We start from the raw sequence: 21,066 nt of genomic DNA on the forward strand, positions 1-21,066 counted from the left end.
GAAGCACAATGACAGAGGTGACGAAGGTTGATTATTAATGGTCTAGTTCAGCAGAGGGCGCTATGGCAATAAGATCAAGCCCCGCCTCTGTCTCCTATCACGTCCTCCGACTGGGTTTAAAAATCTGTGAACTAAGCCTACTTGCCCATCTTGTTTCAAACTTATCTGACAACATGAGCGGAAGAGGAAAGGGAGGAAAAGGACTCGGCAAAGGAGGCGCCAAGCGTCACCGTAAAGTCCTCCGTGATAACATCCAGGGAATCACCAAGCCCGCTATCCGCCGTCTGGCTCGCCGCGGCGGAGTGAAGCGCATCTCCGGTCTGATCTACGAGGAGACCCGCGGTGTGCTGAAGGTCTTCCTGGAGAACGTGATCCGCGATGCCGTCACCTACACCGAGCACGCCAAGAGGAAGACGGTGACCGCCATGGATGTGGTCTATGCCCTGAAGAGACAGGGACGCACCCTGTACGGCTTCGGAGGTTAAACACCAACTTCTGTTATAAACAACCAAACGGTCCTTTTAAGGGCCACGCACTCTCTGTGAGGAGCTGATTACCGTAATGATGAAAATAGGACATCAACATTAATGCAGATTCCAATGCATAGTTCTGTTAATCAATAATGCTCAGAGCTTTGTGTGAGACTGTGTTGATTGGCACATTTTTAATGCTTGCGTTTCATTTCTGAAAAATTAAAGAATTTTGCGGATTGCAGAAAGCCACGGTTCAACCATAGGGTGGATAGATTCTTGATCCCTCAAGCGCGAAGTTTTGGTATACAGCATGTACAGGGAAGAAAATAGCATAAAAATATACACATTGTATACAATAGAAAGAGCAGCAACATCACAGGGTCATTATTTATGATTATCATGGGATGATTTATTGTAAAGTGTTATGCCTCTGGGCAGGAATGATGTCCTTGTGACAGCGGAACTGAAGGAGTTTGTTGGAGAACGCTCTCCGGTTGACGTGGCACAGGGGTAGAGGGTGTGCCGCGAACGGCAAGGTTGGGGGTTCAAGGCTTGCTGCTCCATGTCCCATGTTGAAGTATCCCTGAGCAATATGACTTAACGTAAACGTGTGTAAAATGATCGTTTCTTTATATATATATACAGACAGCCAACTCTTCCTGACTCCCAATATTACAGCAACAACACGATCCTGTAGATACTCTCTACAACATCAGGAGAATACGTCCTCTTCTCACCCAGAAGGCAGCGCAGGTACTGATTCAGGCTCTTGTCACCTCACGCCTGGACTACTGCAACTTCTCCTGGCAGGTCTCCCTGCTGCCGCCATTCAACCTCTGCAGCTCCAGAATCCAGAATGCAGCAGCTTGACTGGTCTTTAACCCTCCGAAATTCTACCACACTACTCCTCTCCTCCGCTCTCTTCACTGGCTACCGGTGGCTGCCCGCATCCACTTCAAAACCGTGCTGTGAATGGATCAAGTCCAGTCTACATCCAGTACATGGTCAAACCCTACATCCCAACCTCTGCTCTGCATCTGCCAAACTACTTGTCCCTCCCTCACTTAGTGTTTTTACATGATGGTATGATTCGATTTCAGTCTGACTAAGCCAGTTAATCTAATCCATGTAACCACGCTGACTGAGGCCAAAACACTTCTAAACATGCAACATCCTGTCCCAAAACCCCCAAAATGTAAAAAACCTTCACCCGGGAGAAACCTGAGGGGAAAGCAGCAGAGAAGTAGGTGTGCAGAGTATGAACAACTTACAGTGCATCCAATTCCTACGACAGAAATGATTCTAATATTGAGAGTAGTAGGCCAGGGGTAAGGCAGGACCACTGCAGGCACAGCTGTCATCAGATGCAACCTCCATCAGATGCAACCACCACCCACAGAAACCTGTGAGGAGGGAAAGCACAAAGACTTCAAGGAAAGGGCAAAGATGATATTTTGGGTTTATGATGACAGTAATAAACTAATAATGACAGCAGCAGGTGTGTTAGAACCCTAATTTATAGACTGTTTACTTATTACATTATAAACAAGATAACAATTCATCTGCAACTTATGGCATTTCTGGAGTAACATTTCCAGGTATATCACACAGTAACATGCTTTAAGCACACAGTAACTTACAATGTTTTGGCCCTCGTTTACAGACCAAAACTTGTTGAATTCAGCTCCCTTGCAATCTGTATTTAGCCCCCATTGCTTTAAAAAGGTATTTTCAATATGAAATGGGAAAGACAATAACATGTATAGGTACAGTAGCAACCTAACACATTACCAACACCAAACACTGCACCCGGTCGAAGCTCTGCAGGCGTCGACACGTGAGTCCGTAGTTTAATATTTATGACGTTTTAAGTGAAATATTAAATAGGTTAAAAATAAGTCTTCTTGTAGACCAAATTTCGCCAACCAGTTCAATATATATTATGAAAATCTAATGTAGTCTCTTTTAACCTTACGTTACAACATGACACATTTATCAACAAATTTGACGTTTTCTGGCACGCTGAGGTTTCATCCAATTTTTAGCGGGTTGAAAAGACGTTGAAATGAGGTCTTTCATTTCAACCATATTTCCACGTTAAAGTTAAGTCTTGTGCTCACTGGGCAATGCTTCAAGCTGAAAAGCCAATTTTTCCTCTTGTTAAGTTTAAATGAAACCGCAGATGTTGGTGAAAGTCTGGCTTCCGCCGTAACACTGAATAAAGTTAAATACATAGAAAACATGTATTCCTTTGTAAATCAATAGATACAAAGGGATATACACACGTTTTGAAACACAATCATCAGGAAATGGTCTTTAGAAGAAGTGGGTGGCTCTTAAAAGAGCCTTTGTGTTGGTGGTCTACATCAGGTTTACTTGGAGCTGGTGTACTTGGTCACGGCCTTGGTTCCCTCAGACACGGCGTGCTTGGCCAGCTCGCCGGGCAGCAGCAGGCGCACAGCGGTCTGGATCTCCCTGGAGGTGATGGTGGAGCGCTTGTTGTAGTGAGCCAGGCGAGAGGCCTCACCGGCGATGCGCTCAAAGATGTCGCTCACGAACGAGTTCATGATGCCCATGGCCTTGGAGGAGATGCCGGTGTCGGGGTGGACCTGCTTCATCACCTTGTACACGTAGATGGCGTAGCTCTCCTTCCTGGTCTTCCTCTTCTTCTTGCCGCTCTTGCTGACGGCCTTGGAGACGGCTTTCTTGGAGCCCTTCTTGGGCGCTTTCACAACTTCAGGCATGATTGGAAACTTCTCTGTAAACTGAGAATGTCGCAATTTCAACAGCACGGTGTTCATATATGAACTAGATGCAAAGTACACTGTGCTGTTGCTCGAGCGTGATTGGTTGCCTTCTGTGTGATACTGCGCATGCGTCACAAACATCGCAACTATGCGGATTTCCCTGTTGAGATTGAATAACTTAAGTGCTCTTGACTTAACACAAGATTGTTTATTTGTCGAGAATCATGTTGTATAAATCATCGCATGCACTGAAATCATCTAATGACCGTCACACAAACCATTCACAATCACAGGGCACCCTGTTGATAATTACATACACAAACACTGACGTGTAGAGACGTGACACACACCTTTTTTTCATTCAGAATAGAGACAAATACATGTAATACAAATACATCTAAAGGAATATTTAATATGAGTTGTGGCGCTTTAAAATGTCAAATCCTTATTTTGCATTCTGTAATCTTGCCTGTAAGTCTTCCTGTTACCTTTCTCTAAAAGTGAATCCATCTACATCCTCAAGTGTCGGATTTAAAACTGTTTTATGCTTCAGCTGCAGTAGTGTCCTTTCTACGTGATACATTAACAGGTTGAGCGGTAAAGCTAGAGTTGTGTGACTTTATTAGGATGACCGTAAGAAGTAAGACTACATAATAGACAAATTTTTTCTTACTGGAGATGGAATTATTAGTGGATGGTTGTTGTGGCACAAATGACCTAATGTGGGAATGAGAAAAAAACAAAAAAAAACCTATGAAGATCACAGCTCTTTTCGTGTGGGTGGGTGGCTCTTAAAAGGGCCTTTGTGGTGGATGGAGGTCTCCGGCTTTACTTCTTGGCGGGCTTCTCGGTCTTCTTGGGCAGCAGCACCGCCTGGATGTTGGGCAGCACGCCGCCCTGAGCGATGGTCACTCCGCCCAGCAGCTTGTTGAGCTCCTCGTCGTTGCGGACAGCCAGCTGCAGGTGACGCGGGATGATGCGGGTCTTCTTGTTGTCGCGGGCGGCGTTTCCAGCCAGCTCCAGGATCTCAGCGGTCAAGTACTCCAGCACGGCCGCCAGGTAGACGGGGGCTCCTGCGCCGACACGCTGCGCATAGTTCCCTTTGCGCAGATGCCTGTGGACGCGACCGACTGGGAACTGGAGTCCAGCACGAGAGGAGCGGGTCTTTGCCTTCGCTCGGGCCTTTCCACCGGTTTTACCTCTGCCGCTCATTGTCAGACAGTTTCAGGGAAGGAAGTGTCTGTGAACGCGTCAAACCCTGCTTTATATGTCCGCAGAAAGGGCGGGACGGTTCCTGACGCGCGCACCAACCAGAGAAGAGGCTCCAGGCGCGAGAGCAGAGGGCGCGAGCTCACAGTTTTTGGCGGACATTTTTAAATTTTTCCGCCAATGAGCAGCGGAGACTCGCTTGTAGAGTCGCGGCTGAGCTCCAAGAGGAGTCCTCCACCAATCAGGAGCCGGAGATCTGATCCTGTATCACCGCCCCCAGGAAGCAGCTGGCCACCTAGGCATAGTTCCCTTTGCGCAGATGCCTGTGGACGCGACCGACTGGGAACTGGAGTCCAGCACGAGAGGAGCGGGTCTTTGCCTGTTCGAGGACACCAACCTGTGCGCCATTCACCCCTAGAGGGTCACCATCATGCCCAAAGACATCCAGCTGGCCCGTCGCATCGGTGGGGAACGAGCTTAAACCGCCTGATTTTCACACAACAGCTCTTTTAAGAGCCACCTCACTACCTCTGAAGAACTTCTTTCTCAACACTGCCTACTACATATTTCACAATATATATTTCCTAATTTGTAAATTGAAAAAAATATCCAATACCAAATTGTTCCGCATCAGACAAATATCCACATGGTTTTTCCCATTTCCCAAGTTCCCAAATCCTATTTACTTCCTACTTGAATCATTTTTACCTGGATCAAATCTCAAACACAGGTCTAATAATTAGGCCATATTGTGGCACATAGACAGTCATTAAGGCGCAACAATAGTTGTCTGAAGGTTCAGCTCAAGTCTAGAAGGCCCTACTAGTCATGATCAGATGAATCAGAATCAATTCTTTAGCATACCACCCAAAAATCGACTAGAATGTAGGAAATAACATCTACTGAAACCAAAATGTCCTGGGGCTTTACCTTCAGCTGTGTCTTTGCTTCTCAGAATGTAACCAATGTTGTCCATCTCCAGTAGGCCGCCCTCATCAACGATTCGACTAGATTGCAGGGCACAACATGGCTACAACGCCAAATGAATTCCATATTCCCTGATATTTGAGTCACGTGACTGCGAGCGCGGCAAAATTTTGGTCACTCCCGACAAAATCTCACTAAAAGATTTTTTTGAAAAGTTTGGAGCTCTATAAGTTTCCATACTTAGTTGCTGCTCAGCCGGTGAAAAATATGCCGTGCTTCTCCATTTCATCAGTAAATCTGTGATCGATACCGTGGTCTATTTAAGAAACCCGTGGACGCGCAGTTATTCCAGCTGTGTACAGCTGGATTGATTTCGCTCCATCCTGGCTCTGGCTAATGCCAAAAAATCATCAAGATTCAATAGATGTTAAGTCTTCCCTTCATTTCACATCGGTGTATGACCTGTGATTGAAATTATTTTGAGTTTTTTTCATGTCTTAGGAATTGAATGCATTGTAAATATTTTATGTTGTTCATGACATTTGGGTGGTGTGGTGGTTAGCACTATCACCTTGCAGAAAGAAGGTCCTGGGTTTGACTTTGCCCAGTGGCCTTTCTGTGTGGAGGCTGTATGTTCACCCTGTGTCTGCGTGGGTTTTCTCCAGGTACTCTGGCTTCCTCCCACAGTCTGAAGACATGGGATGACGTTAATTGGTAACTCTAAATTCCCTGTGTCAGTGTGGATGGTTGTATGTCCCTGTGTTAGCACTGCAATTGGCTGGCGACCAGGGTGTACCCTGTCTCTCGCCCCAAAGTTGGCTGCGATAGACTCCAGCCCCCCAGCGACCCTGTGTGCAGGATAAGCGGTGTGAAGATGGATGGACATCCCTTGTAGTCTGTCCCAGGAGAGGGATCCCATCCTCTGCTGTTCTCCCTGAGGTTTTGTTTTTTTCCCCCACCATTGTTTTTTTTTTTTTTGAGGGAGTGTGCCAATGTGAGGGTTTCTGGACAGAGGATGTTGCATGTGTACAGACTCTAAAGCCCTCTGAGACAAATTTGTAATGTACAATTTTGGGCTGAACAAACAAAGATGAGTAAAAAGAAAGGGCTCGTCCGGGATTTGAACCCGGGACCTCTCGCACCCTAAGCGAGAATCATACCCCTAGACCAACGAGCCATGCAAACTGGTCCCAGCATACAGATGAGAAAACCCAGCTTCTGCTGGGCTGATGTGGCATTTTTTAGAAGCACATCTTATCAGGTCATTGAGCTCCCTCTGCTGGTCATTTTTAATTAACCATCAGCACTTCACGTGTAGAGCGGTGCCTCAAATCCGAGGTTATTACCTGTAAATTGTCATAAAATGAGATGCGTAGCTCATAGTGTGAGTGTGTTTGAGTGACTCAAACACACGTGACTCAAACACACGTCAAGTCAAAAAAATCACATATTTGGGAGTTTGATAGGCCTGCTGGCTGTCCCCGATTTTTTGTGTTATTAGTCTTGCTGTTTCCATTGTTTTCCATCAGCCTGTGTACTCAAACGATAGATTAACCGAGACCTGGATCACACCTGAGAACACATCCACCCCAGCCGCTCTCTCCTCCGCCTTCTCCTTCAGCCACACTCCTAGGCCCACTGGTAGGGGTGGTGGCACAGGTCTACTCATTTCACCCAAATGGAGCTTTTCTTTCTACCCTCTACCACCATCCACCCCATTGTCCTTTGAATTCCATGCTGTAACAGTCACTCACCCGGTACAATTAACCATCGTTGTCCTCTACCGTCCGCCAGCCTCCTTAGGTCATTTCTTGGAAGAACTGGACATTCTCCTGTCCAACTTCCCCGAAAATGGACCTCCGCTCATCCTCCTGGGTGACTTCAACATCCAGACGGAGAAGTCATCTGACCTCTTACACCTACTTTCTTCCTTCGCTCTGTCACTCAGTCCCTCTCCTCCTACTTACAAAGCCGGCAATCACCTTGACTACATCTTTACTAGAAACTGCTCTACCACTAACCTCTCTGTAACTCCACTTCATGTGTCTGATCACTTCTTCATCTCTTACTCCCTTCCACTCTCTATAACTAACAAACCTCCCTCATTGACTAACTCTATACCGGCTCGTCGCAATATTCGCTCCCTCTCTCCCTCCTCGCTGGCATCCTCTGTTCTATCAGCTCTCCCTTCAACTGATTCCTTCACACTCTTGCATCCGAACGCTGCTGCAGAGACTCTCCTCTCAACTCTTTCCTCCTCTCTAGACTCTCTCTGCCCTCTTACGACACGACGGACTGGCAAATCCCCTCCGGCTCTGTGGCTGTCTCAACCGGTCCGTGCCATGAGAGCCACCATGCGAGCATCGGAAAGGAGATGGCGTAAATATAAACGACCTGACGACCTCCTTAAATTTCAATCTCTCCTCTCCTCGTTTTCTGCTTCTATCTCTGCTGCCAAAAGCGCTTTCTACCAATCCAAAATCGAATCGTCATTTTCTAACCCCAAAAAACTCTTCTCGATCTTCCCCAATCTCCTCGAACCCCCTACCCCTCCTCCCCCCTCCACCCTTCTTCCGGGAGACTTTGTCAACTACTTCACCAAGAAAATAGCTGACATACGCTCCTCCTTCTCAAACCCACCTCCTACTTCTCGCGTCGCACCGACCTCACCTCTTTCGCCCTCACTTTCCTCTTTCACTGCCCTCTCTCCCAACCAAATTCTTACCCTAGTAACCTCTGCCCGTCCGACCACCTGCCCTCTTGACCCCATTCCATCACATCTTCTACAATCTATCGCACCTGACCTTCTTCCGTTCCTCACCTGTCTCATCAACAACGCTCTGTTATCTGGCTGTTTTCCCAATTCTCTGTAGGAGGCACGAGTTAACCCCCTCCTGAAGAAACCTACCCTCAACCCTTCTGAAGAAAACAACTACAGACCGGTCTCTCTCCCTTCTCTCGTCCTATCTCGACGGCCGCACCTACCGGGTAACCTGGCGAGGATCTGTGTCGGAACCTTGTCCTCTTACTACTGGAGTTCCTCAGGGTTCCGTGCTGGGTCCCCTCCTGTTTTCGCTTTACACCAACTCTCTTGGCGCTGTCATTCGCTCGCATGGCTTCTCTTACCACAGCTATGCCGATGACACCCAACTAATTCTCTCCTTCCCTCACTCGGACACCCAGGTGGTGGCTCGGATCTCTGCCTGTCTAACTGACATCTCTCAGTGGATGTCATTTAGCGGACGCTTTTATCCAAAGCGACGTACAATAAGTGCATTCAACCATAGGGTACAAACTCAGGAGAACAAGAAACAAGAAAGTGCAATTTCCTCAAATAAGCCAATTTACAATTAGCTATAGATGAGTGACGTTACAAGTACAATTTAAGTGCTATAATTTGTTAGTCTTTAGTCGAGGTAGAGTCTGAAGAGGTGTGTCTTTAGTTTGCGGCGGAAGATGTGAAGTCTCTCTGCGGTCCTGGTGTCTTCAGAGAGCTCGTTCCACCATTTCGGCGCAAGGACAGCAAAGAGTCGAGATCTAGTCGAGTGTTTTGCTCTCAGTAAGGGAGGGACGAGTAGTTGCCCATCATGCCCAAAGACATCCAGCTGGCCCGCCGTATCAGCGGGGAGCGAGCTTGAAAAGTCATTTGAAACAGGGACCGGTGATACATTAAATACCTCAAATACTGGCCAAGGTGTGAGAAGACCAGGCAAGGTGTCTGCAGCCCATGCTGAGAAACATCTTGTCGTGTTCAAGAAGGTTTGTGTCATTGCTTATGAGGATTATCTTTACAGATGGCAACAAGACGTTGGGACCGTTGTAATCTGTGACTTTCCAATTTTTAATTTTGACTTATTCTTTATCTTCAGAGCGGAACAGGTATTCAAGAACATGTTGATGCAATCAAATGCACCACTCAACCGTATCTTCTAGCTGTTGGGATGAAGAGGAGCACCATCCATGAGTTCTTCATTATTCTGGACAAGCAGGTCATACTTTGCAAGTCAACCAGTACCCTAGGAGCTTTTGACGAACTCTTTAAAGCACACTTTGTATGTTCAATTGAAATGTACATTTTCTCCATTTAAAACAAATGTTCAGTGATGATGGATGGGCCAAATTCTGGAGTCTGAGCAACATTTGGATATCAAAGAACTGCAGGTGTTGTCCTTGAATAAGTAAAACCATATTTTCTTATAAAATGGTCTTTAGAAGCTCATGTTGGCTCGAAAATAGTGGATTTCCTAAATTTTCCCACCAGCAGTTGTATAGTTCAATTAAATACAGTAAATTAAAATAATTTTAAGAAGTCAAAACACTATAAAGTCTGAAAAAATAAATAAAGGCAAAGCTCTTTGAGGAAGGAGTGGGTGGCTCTTAAAAGAGCCTTTTATGGAAGTGTTTGTCACATCAGTTTACTTCTTCTTGGGTGCTGCTTTCTTGGCTTTGGGCTTAGCGACCTTCTTCACTGGAGATTTCTTGGCTGCAGGGGCCTTTTTCACCACCTTCTTAGGGCTCTTGGCCACCTTTTTGGGGCTCTTTGCTACCTTCTTGGGGCTCTTGGCCACCTTCTTGGCCGCTGCGGGTTTCTTGGCCTTCTTCGGTGACTTCTTAGCGGCTACAACTTTCTTCACTGCCGCTGCTTTGGGCTTTTTGGCAGCTGCGGGTTTCTTCGCCGCGGGCTTCTTGGCTTTAGGAGCGGCTTTCTTTGCCGGTTTTTCGGCGGTGGTCTTGCTCATCTTGAAGGAGCCGGAGGCCCCGATCCCCTTGACCTGGACCAGAGTCCCCTTGGCCACCAGGCTCTTGATGGCGGTCTTGACGCGGGCCTTGTTCTTGTCCACATCGTATCCTCCGGCGGTCAGAGCCTTCTTGACGGCGGCAGCAGACACGCCGCTCCGCTCCTTGGATGCGGCCACAGTTTTCACGATGAGGTCAGAGACGCTGGGACCGACCTTCTTCGGCTTGGACACCTTCTTCTTGGCTGCTTTGGGCGCGGCGGCGGCTGGAGCTGGAGCTACTTCTGCCATTTCGTCCCGTTGTTGTGCGTTTGTATCGTCGAGGACTCGAGAGAGTGAGACTGATGAAGAGCTGAAAGCAGCGGACTGCACTTAAACGCACCATGAGAACCGTAGAGACTCAACCCAGCCCGGAGCTGCTCGTGCAGCCTGAAAGTCGAGTCACTTGTGTTTTCTCTCCACTGATTAAAGACTAAAAAGTAAATGTGCATCAGGTGCTGGAGGCTGAAGGTGGAGGAGCCGATAGCGGACTAGTTTCTCTTCATGTTCAGGTCACGTAGAGCTCTGATGATCGATGCGTTTTGTTTGAGGAGCCTCCAAACCTCACCTACTCAGCGCCGTGGACAGCAGTGATCGGCGGCTTTTCCCACTCATTTCTCTCTTAAAAGTATTTAAAATACATCAAGTCTCCATCAAAAGTGGGTTTCCAAACTATCCACATGTTGGTTCATGGTGTCAACGTAAAACAACCATCAGATGTTGATCAGTATTTAAAAAACTGGAGTTTTTGTGGAAGCAGCAAACACAGTGATGGTGGTTACAGTTCAATCAGACCTCCCATCAGAGCTGCTCACTGTGGACATTTCTTCTGCTAATAGTACCTTTTACTATACGCAGTTACAACTTTTTATCATCAAATATACTGACCCACTAATGTTAGTTTTTTGGGAAGCTTTCATATGCATATAGGTCTATTATTGTAAACCATTATTTATATTGTGCTGATGAATTCTATCAGCACAGATGCAGTTACATTTAGGTGAACATAACACATGTAATCATTATTATATTATCATAAAGTTACGAATGAAGTATTTCTATGCCAACATTCAAAGGAGCTGCTCACTGTGGTCATGTCTTCTGCAAATAAATTGTATTATAAATAGTATAACATATTTGAATCATCAAATATACTGAAAAACCAATGTGGCCTTTTTTTTGGAAACTCGAACGTTGCAATAACACTGTTATTGTACCACTGATGGTGTGTAATAGTATTCAGCTGATGAAGGAAGTCAGCACTAAAATTTTGAATTTTTAGTGCTGTCATTATTATATTGTCATTATTATGTATGCAGATCAACTGTGAACAGCGAAGAACATGACTCACGATTAGATCAATGAACAACTTAATAACTCACGGTGCATCTACTTCAGCCCAAAAAACAAGCTGTCTGCTCGAGACACGATAAGGTGAAATTTCTCTCTTAGTTGTTTTCAGTTTTTATGTCCTGAGAAATGTTATTGATGTATAATATACATAGCTCAACGTATAATCAACAAACACACTCAAACTCAAAGTTATCATTACTATTATTATTGTTAAATAAAAGTATTCCTAAGTAAACATTCAAAAATAGTTGTATGAGTGTGGAACCATTGAGTACCATTCTGAGCAAAAAAAAAATTAAAACAATTCAGAAGCAGTAATGTGAAATTAGAATGACAATTGAGTTTTATGGCGTATCTCATTCATCAGCATCCACCTTTTTACAAAGGAAGACAGGAGCAATTTGTGGATTAACGATTGTATTCAGACTAACACTATGAAATTGCATAATTGGAACGCTTGACATAACAGGAAGACAGGAACAATATTGTATTTCGGATAATAATAATCTGAACACAGATATTTGCGCCCTTGACTTATTTTATTAACCAATATGTTCTGTTGGGTTTTAACTTGTTTTTTTCCAGTGTAAATGACTTATAGCGACGACTATATTTTGAAGGAATGAAAAGTATACTTTAACATGCCTGAAAGGTGTGTACAGGATAAAAGTAAATAGAAAGTAATCCTCCACAGGGACCCATTATGCATGTGATGAGACAGAAATATGGAGATCTCTAAAGTTTTTGGCCGAGTGGTCAAAGGATTTTGGGTTCCCTGCAAATGGTTCTCTCAGTAGAACAGGGGTCACATTATCTCTGGGGGCCACATTATCGTTCCTGACTGTGCTGGAGGGCCGGGGCCGGGTCAGCTATATAACAGAGAATTGTATGAACCAGATCAAAATGACCACCAGCAGGCCTCATTGTGTAGTAGAGATTACTTGCCTGGAAGAGCCATCCACACTACTATATCCCCACTACTATATAAACACTTGATTCCTGGCACATATTTTTTTAACTTTACTAGTGGTTTGCAAAAGTAGTAATCGAGTCTTCACACTTTGTTTTAATTTGAAATATCACAGATATTCCATTTATTTATTTTCAAATAAAAATAATATCAAAACTTTCAAGGTAAGAAACATCTGCCTAGTTGAGGGGATTTGACACTGGCAAAGGTGAGTAAAAAACTATAAATTATAGGTAGGCCTGTTGATATTAATAATAATATTAAAAATAATTGTGTGCAGCACTTAATAAAGGTCAAATAAATAGGCCTATAAAATGAATGAATTAAAAAAAAATTGAAATTATAATAACACACATATATATATATATACTTCTATATAACTTATATAATAACTAGAAAATGCATTTCCTGCTGAAAATGCGTTGGAATGCGAAAAGCTGAAAGCTGAACTGAATTTTTAAAAATAGCTGAAAATACAGAAGGTTGAAGGGAATTTGAATACATTTGCTGAAAATTACAGATATTAGAAAAGCTGAAATTAATTTTAAATAGCTGAAAATACATATATGGGGGAAGCTGCATGGAATTTTAATAGATTTGCTGAAAAATACAGAAGTTGCTGGAGCTTTGATGAATTTAAAAAAATACAGAAATAACAAAAGCTGAGATGAATAAAAAGAGGTTTTAAATTGTTTGTAGTAATATTAGTAGTAGCATTAGTTATAGTTTTATTTGTGCTAGTAGTAAGTAAGTAGTAAGCAGTAGAAGTAAGTTTAGTATCAATAGCAGTATAAACAGCTGTAATACTACTACTATTAGCCATAGGATTATTTGCAAGTAGAAATACTAGTAGTATGGTAGTAGACATATCAGTTGTAGTACTAGAAGTACTAGTAATATTCGTAGTGGTTGTAGTAGTATTTGAAAGAGCAATACGTATTTCAACAAAACCGCTTCATTCTGAGCTTCATGGTTAAGGTACAGATAATCATTGAGGCTTTTATTTTGAAATGATGGAATTGGGTGAGGGGGGGTTGGAAGACAGAATGTTTGTTATTTAAACTAAGAAGTTTTTAATTAATAGGGCTCATCACAAACATTACAGTAAAAATTTCCCCCATGGCGCTTTTATTTTGAAATGATTGGATTGGGTGGGGTGGGGGGTGTAGATAGAGGGAGGGAGGGTTAGAGGGTGAGGCAGGGAGGGGTGGTGAGGAAGAGATAGAGAGGGAGAGGGGAGAAGAATTAGACAGAGAGACTGACTGAGTGAGTGATTAACAGTGAGAAGATGTCAGGGGGGAGGGGGTGCGAGTGTCTTCATCATGTTGGTCTGTTGACAGAAAGCATAGCTGCATCATGTGACTCCACTATTCAGGTAATAGGAGCAGCTGTGAGTCACAGACAGATACTGCAGCATGTGTGTGAGTATCCACGGCAACGGCGCACCTGGGTTCATTAACAAGCTGCTGAACAGGGCAGAGACAGGACAGCGAGTTACACAGAATCCACACCTCAAACAAGTGTTCACTAGCGCAAAACTATAACAGCTATGTAAAAAATAAGACGTTTTTGCAAGACCCAAGACTCTACCGAACGCATGGATGTGTTTTTTATGTCTGTCCGGTAATAAATACAGCTCCTATGGCAGTTTACAAAACGTGTATCTTCTGGATTTTTTGAGAAATATGTCGGCAGATTTGCATTGGAGCCTATGGGGCTTTTGGCAGAGGTTGTGTCACTTTTAACACTCTGTAAACCAAAACTAAAGAACTCTGGGATTCCATGAACACATTAATCCAATCAGCACAACCATGCCATCATTAATTCAAAGAAATTAAGCATCAAAGTGTATACTTCGGCTGGAAGGGCCGAAGTTCCATATTTTTTTAACCACATTCTGACACTGCCGCACACTCTGGCCCCTCAGCTGTCACTCTAAGACTCGCAATACACACGCATGTATATGGAATGCCGTTTTAGTCAAAATTAAATACATAAATGAATAAATACATGAAATATGCATTTGAAATACATCATGAAACAAATAAATGAGGCAATAAATACGTAAATACTAAATACATTTAATTATTTCATGGTACTTTCATTTCATAATGCCACTTTCATTTCAGGGTACTTTTATTTCATAATGCCACTTTTCATTTCCTAGTACTTTTATTTCATAATGCCACTTTTCATTTCATGGTACTTTTATTTCATAAGGCCACTTTTTCATCTCCAGAGACTTTTATTTCATAATGCCGTTTTACATTTCACGTTCTTCTATGCAAATCAGGGGGCTTGGCTATATCTCACATTCAGAACAGACAAAAGAGCCGTGTGCCAAAAAAGGCTGGCTAAGGGACGTGAGTGTTGACATAATGGAAGACATCGGTGGGCTCCGAGGTAGCATGCTAGCATTAGCAGATGAAATCGATTAACATGGGTTTTCTGCAGATATGATTTGACACATATTGAGGGTTTCTTGGAAATACTAGGGCGGATAAGTGCTCTTCAAGGTGTATACATAGAAAACAAAGTTTTAAATTGTTTAAGACTGATTGAGCACCGCGTGCGTGTGGAAGAGGTCCAAGTTGAAAAAGTCAACATTAGCGCTGGTACTACAAGCACAGGTGCTGGACGCCTGCCTCTGGATATTCCTGGCGACAAGCTGGCTAACTTTGTGTTGTCCGGTCTATCAACCCGAGAAATCGCGGATCTGCTTGGTGTTACACTTAAACTTATCATTCCACATACTTCCAGTATTATTATCATGAATCTCCTTTTTCAATTAGGGCATCGATTAAGGGCATCGATGCAGCGAGTTTATCCAGGAGCAATCTTGATGCGAAGGTTAACCCTACAGACTGCAAGGCGTCGTCAGTACAATGTTCCTGCACCAAATAGTCTATGGCATATAGATGGCAATCAAAAGCTGATCAGGTCTGTTTTTCTTACTTATTTGTGTACTGTCCATCAGAATTTTATAGACCAGTGCTGTCTGGACTACAACATTATTATTAGTCAAAGAGGACAGGACAAGTTGAGGCTATTACAGGATTTTTTTTTCACGTTATATCACACAACCTGCCATAACCATACCCCTCCAACCTTAGCACTAGATGTGCCTCTATCAACTGTGATTTGGACCATGAGGTCCCAGTCAAATACATTATGTTGTATTTCACGCAGGTGGAGGATTGTTGTCCATGGTGGCATTGATGGATTCTCCAGGCTGATTGTTTATCTAAATTGTGCCACCAACAACAGATCTGCAACTGTTCTTGATGGCTTCATGTCTGCTGTTGGTCAATATGGAGTACCATCCCGAGTTAGGTACATCATTTTGTGCTATAAATGTCTCATAACAAATGAATGAATTCATGAATGTACAATGACTCTTTTTAGAATTAAATAGCAGTTTTCATAGCATTTGTAACACAGGTACAATTATGTTGGATAGTCATTTTTTTTTTCCAAACAGATCTGACAAGGGGAGTGAGAATGTTATGGTTGTTCATGGTACAAACCCGCGGGGAGAACAGGAACTCTCATATTACCGGAAGGAGTGTTCATAACCAAAGGTATGAAGATAACAATTAAACACGTCATTAAAAGTGGAAGAAACCTGGAGAAAAAGCCTCCACCGTATACTCGATTTCAAATAACATAGTCGGGAGATAGTCGGGAGTTTTACTGATCGTTCTTAACCAGTTTAACATAATTTTAATATGCCATCACTGTAACACCCAGACTGGGGATTTTGGCCACAAAGTGATTCCTGTGTATCTTCTGTCAATCACCCTTCTCTCTCATTTCAGACACCGCCTACCTGTATGCCGCCGCCCCCGTGATTACAAAGCCCCACCCTTATTGGTTACACCTGTGTCTCATTCCCCTGTGTATTTAGCCCTTGCCGACACATGGCTCTGTGCCAGTTTGTCTCTTGTCTCCCATGAGCTTACCAGCGATATCCTCCAGTGTGCCTTCCCGTGTTTTGAACCTTTTCTGTCCACCCGTAACCCTTTGCCTGCCGACTTGGATTTATCTGCCGCCTCTGCCTGATTACCCGTGTACCGAACCTCCGCCTGGATTAAAGACAAGAATTGCTTCTAACTACCTCGTGTCAAGTCTGCTTTTGATTCCAGGTCCTTGTGGCCCTAGCCTCCCTGACAGTACAAACTGGCCAACATGGAATCAGCGGACCCAGATTCCCTCCGTCAGGCTGTCGCCTCACAGGGTACCCTCGTGGGGCACCACGACCAACTTCTCCGAGGGATGATGGAGTCTCTTCGAGCTCTTTCTGCGGAGGTGAACCAGCTGGGACAGCAGCTTCGTCAAGCCGCCCCGCAGCCACCCCCCCCAGCCCCAGAGGCGGCTACTCCTCCTTTGCAATCTGCCCGACCCACCTTTTGCTCCCAGGAGCCAAATGTGCCTGCACCGGAGCGCTACGCCGGAGACCTGGGAACATGCAAGTCTTTTTTGATGCAGTGCTCATTAATCTTTGACCAACAGCCTTCGAGATATGTCACTGATAGAGCTAAGGTTGCCTTCATGATGGGCTCCATGACTGGGAGGGCGTTGGCCTGGGCTACCAGCATATGGGAGAGCCAGTCTCCTATACTCTCTTCATATCAGTGCTTCTCAGATGAAATGCGTAGAGTTTTTGATCACCCAGTTAGAGGCAAAGACGTTGCTTCACGCCTACTCTCTCTAAGACAGGGGTCCCGCAGCGTGGCAGAGTTCGCAATCGACTTCAGAACCATAGCGCAAGGGTCCGGGTGGTCCGATGCGTCACTCCAGGGGGTTTTTCTCAGAGGACTTAACAACCCAGTGAGGGAGGAGTTAGCATTGAGGGATGATTCCGAGAGTCTTGAGGCCTTAACCGCCCTTGCTGTAAGGTTAGAGAGCCGCCTAGGTGAGTTCAAGAGAGAGAGACCTAGCCGCCTGTTTAACTCACCAGCCTCCCGCTCACCCCCTCCCCCACCCCCTAGGAGACATGGCACAGGTCTCAACTGGAACTCGCTCCACAGCGATCCCACTACTGACTCACATGCTCGACACCAGGCTTCTCCCGATCGCCCCGCACTCCACCACCCAGCCGAGGAACCCATGCAACTCGGGAGGACCAGGTTGACCCCCGAGGAGCGGCAGCGTCGCCTGCGGGACGGTAGATGCATCTACTGTGGCCAGAGGGGCCACCTCATCGCCTCCTGTCCACTAAAAGATCAGGCTCACCAGTGAGGAGGACGTCACTGGTGAGCCGTACCACACTGTCCGTAAGTCCGCCTCGGGTTCTTCCCAGAGTTTCCATCTCCTCTCAAACCGCCTTTCTCAGTCAGAGAGTGCTGGTGGATTCAGGTTCGGACGCCAACCTGATGGACAGCGGATTGGTGCGCAGACTGGGATCAGAGAGGCATCCTCTCCCGAAGCCCCTGGAAGCTAGTGCCCTCGATGGGCGCCTACTCTGTAGAGTCACTCACCACACGTCCCCTGTGCAGTTAACCTTCCCGGACCACCACACAGAGACTATTTGCTTCCACGTGTTCCAGTCCTCGCAACACCCCCTCATTCTGGGCTTTCCCTGGCTGTCCCAACACAACCCCCATATGGACTGGTCTTCGGGGACAGTGATTGCATGGAGGAGGGAGTGTTCGACGCGATGCTTTTCCACGACACCGTCTCAAACCACCCCACTATCTGCGCCGCAACAGCTGCCGCCATTGGACTCAGACTACCCGGACCTTTCCAGGGTACCGGCATGTTACCACGACCTTAAGGAGGTATTTAATAAGGCCCGAGCCACTTCTCTGCCTCCACATCGGGAGTATGATTGCGCCATTGATCTGCTCCCAGGATCATCTCCTCCTAGAGGGAGAATTTATTCCCTGTCTGCACCTGAGACACAGGCTATGAAGGATTACGTAACCTCCTCGTTGGCGGCGGGTTTAATCAGACCTTCATCATCCCCAGCGGGTGCAGGGTTTTTTTTTGTCAGCAAGAAGGACAAGACACTGCGCCCCTGTATCGATTACAGGGGATTAAACAACATCACAGTCAAGAACAGGTACCCTCTGCCCCTTATTTCGTCAGCATTCGATTTGCTACAAGGGGCCAAGATCTTTACTAAGCTCGACTTGAGAAATGCCTATCATTTGGTCAGGATTAGGGAGGGAGACGAATGGAAGACTGCTTTCAACACTCCCAGGGGGCATTACGAGTATCTGGTGATGCCTTTCGGACTAACTAATGCTCCAGCTGTTTTTCAGGCTCTGGCGAATGACGTCCTCCGAGACCTGCTCAACATTTCTGTGTTCGTATATCTGGATGACATTCTGATCTTCTCCCCCGACGAAGAGACCCACCGGATGCATGTTAGGCAGGTTCTCCAGCGGCTCCTTGACCATCAGCTATTTGTGAAGGCGGAGAAATGTGAGTTTCACGTATCTACCGTTTCGTTCCTGGGGTTCATTGTGTCGGAGGGCAAAGTGCAGATGGAGCCAGGGAAGGTGGCGGCAGTCACAGGCTGGCCCACTCCCAGCGATCGCAAGGCGGTCCAACGATTTTTGGGTTTCGCCAATTTTTATAGGAGGTTCATTAGGAACTTTAGTTCAGTAGCTGCCCCGCTGCATGCACTAACATCTTCTGTGGTCAAGTTCCAGTGGAACCCTGACGCCGACGCTGCCTTCAAACACCTCAAGAAGGCATTCACCTTGGCCCCGATACTTATCCTCCCCAACCCTAATCAGCAGTTTGTGGTGGAGGTTGACGCCTCAGACGTGGGAGTGGGAGCAATACTTTCCCAAAGATCGGAGAAGGATGACAAGCTGCATCCTTGCGCCTTCCTCTCCCGGAGCCTTTCTCCTGCTGAGAGGAACTACGACATTGGGGACCGGGAACTGCTAGCAGTCAAGGTAGCCCTGGAGGAGTGGCGGCACTGGCTGGAGGGTGCTGAACACCCATTCCTGTCCCTCGACGCTCCCCGGTCGGGCTCCTTCGCCCCCTGCCGGTTCCACATCGCCCCTGGTCCAACATCTCACTGGATTTCGTCACAGGGCTTCCCCGGTCCGAGGGCAACATCACCGTCCTCACGGTGGTCGACCGGTTCTCTAAGATGGTCCATTTCATTCCCCTGCCTAAGCTGCCCTCCGCCAAGGGAACCGCGGAGGCGGTGCTCTCTCATGTTTTTCGTCTCCATGGTTTCCCTGCAGATGTGGTGTCTGATCGGGGCCCCCAGTTCGTGTCCAAGTTTTGGAAAGAGTTCTGCAGCCTCTTAGGAGCAACGGTCAGTCTATCTTCTGGCTATCACCCGGAATCCAATGGGCAGACTGAGCGTCTGAACCAGGAGCTGGAGACGGGCCTTCGCTGTTTGGTTTCCAAAGACCCAACCTCCTGGTGCAAGAACCTCATCTGGATTGAGTATGCGCACAACACACTCCCTTCTTCGTCTTCGGGCCTCTCCCCGTTCCAGTGTGCCTATGGCTATCAGCCACCCCTGTTTCCTGCCCTAGAGAGGGAGTCCAGGGTGCCCTCGGCGCTGGCCATGGTCCGGCGTTGCCGCCGCACCTGGGACCGAGCCCGCCAGGCCCTCCTCAAGAGCGCTGCACGGTCGAAGAGGATGGCGGATCGACGACGGACCCCAGCCCCTAACTATCGGGTCGGCCAGAGAGTGTGGTTATCTACGCGCGACCTGCCCATTCGTGTGGAGTCCCGCAAGTTGGCGCCAAGGTTCGTTGGCCCCTTCCCCATCTCTAAGGTGATCAACCCTGCGGCCATGAGGCTTAAAATCCCTAGACCTATGAGAGTGCATCCCACTTTTCATGTAGCCCGGTTAAAGCCAGCCATGGAGAGCCACTTGGTCCCTGCCACCAAAGCCCCACCACCCCCCAGACTCATTGATGGCGGACCAACCTACACCGTCAAGCGGCTCTTGGCAGTCCGACGCCGCGGTCGGGGCCTCCAGTATCTGGTAGATTGGGAGGGATACGGGCCAGAGGAGAGGTCGTGGGAGCCAGCTCGCAACATCTTGGGGCCTAACCTCGTCAGGGACTTCCACCTCAAGTTCCCTGATGAGCCTGGGCCGTCTGGTGCCGGCCTTAGGAGGGGGGGTACTGTAACACCCAGACTGGGGATTTTGGCCACAAAGTGATTCCTGTGTATCTTCTGTCAATCACCCTTCTCTCTCATTTCAGACACCGCCTACCTGTATGCCGCCGCCCCCGTGATTACAAAGCCCCACCCTTATTGGTTACACCTGTGTCTCATTCCCCTGTGTATTTAGCCCTTGCCGACACATGGCTCTGTGCCAGTTTGTCTCTTGTCTCCCATGAGCTTACCAGCGATATCCTCCAGTGTGCCTTCCCGTGTTTTGAACCTTTTCTGTCCACCCGTAACCCTTTGCCTGCCGACTTGGATTTATCTGCCGCCTCTGCCTGATTACCCGTGTACCGAACCTCCGCCTGGATTAAAGACAAGAATTGCTTCTAACTACCTCGTGTCAAGTCTGCTTTTGATTCCAGGTCCTTGTGGCCCTAGCCTCCCTGACAATCACGACCTGAAATCCAGCTATGACTTCTCTTTTCACCATAATCACACTCTTCGTCTCATGGGTCTCC

General features: G+C 46.5%; 1 protein-coding gene, 1 non-coding gene and 1 pseudogene across 3 annotated transcripts; all 3 read right to left on the reverse strand.

The window, feature by feature from the left end:
• Positions 1-3,614: 3,614 nt before the first annotated feature.
• LOC120809073 (histone H2A) lies at positions 3,615-4,458 on the reverse strand. The gene has a single exon (XM_040162650.2). It carries the CDS (start codon positions 4,430-4,432, stop codon positions 4,049-4,051), a length of 384 nt encoding a protein of 127 aa, XP_040018584.1. The 5' UTR covers positions 4,433-4,458; the 3' UTR covers positions 3,615-4,048.
• A 2,003-nt stretch (positions 4,459-6,461) lies between these two features.
• trnap-agg (transfer RNA proline (anticodon AGG)) lies at positions 6,462-6,533 on the reverse strand. The gene has a single exon. It is a non-coding gene; the product is annotated as a tRNA-Pro (tRNA).
• Positions 6,534-9,757: 3,224 nt separating this feature from the next.
• LOC144383727 (histone H1 pseudogene) lies at positions 9,758-10,564 on the reverse strand (annotated as a pseudogene). Its single transcript, XR_013451130.1, has one exon. The product of XR_013451130.1 is annotated as a histone H1 pseudogene (transcript).
• Between the last annotated feature and the right edge of the window lie 10,502 nt (positions 10,565-21,066).

This window comes from Gasterosteus aculeatus, chromosome X (genome assembly GCF_964276395.1).
Source record: "Gasterosteus aculeatus chromosome X, fGasAcu3.hap1.1, whole genome shotgun sequence".
NCBI lineage: Eukaryota > Metazoa > Chordata > Actinopteri > Perciformes > Gasterosteidae > Gasterosteus > Gasterosteus aculeatus.

Coding starts and splice junctions, on each gene's coding strand:
- LOC120809073 (XM_040162650.2), bottom strand. CDS start 4,432: ATGAGCGGCAGAGGTAAAACCGGTGGAAAGGCCCGAGCGAAGGCAAAG.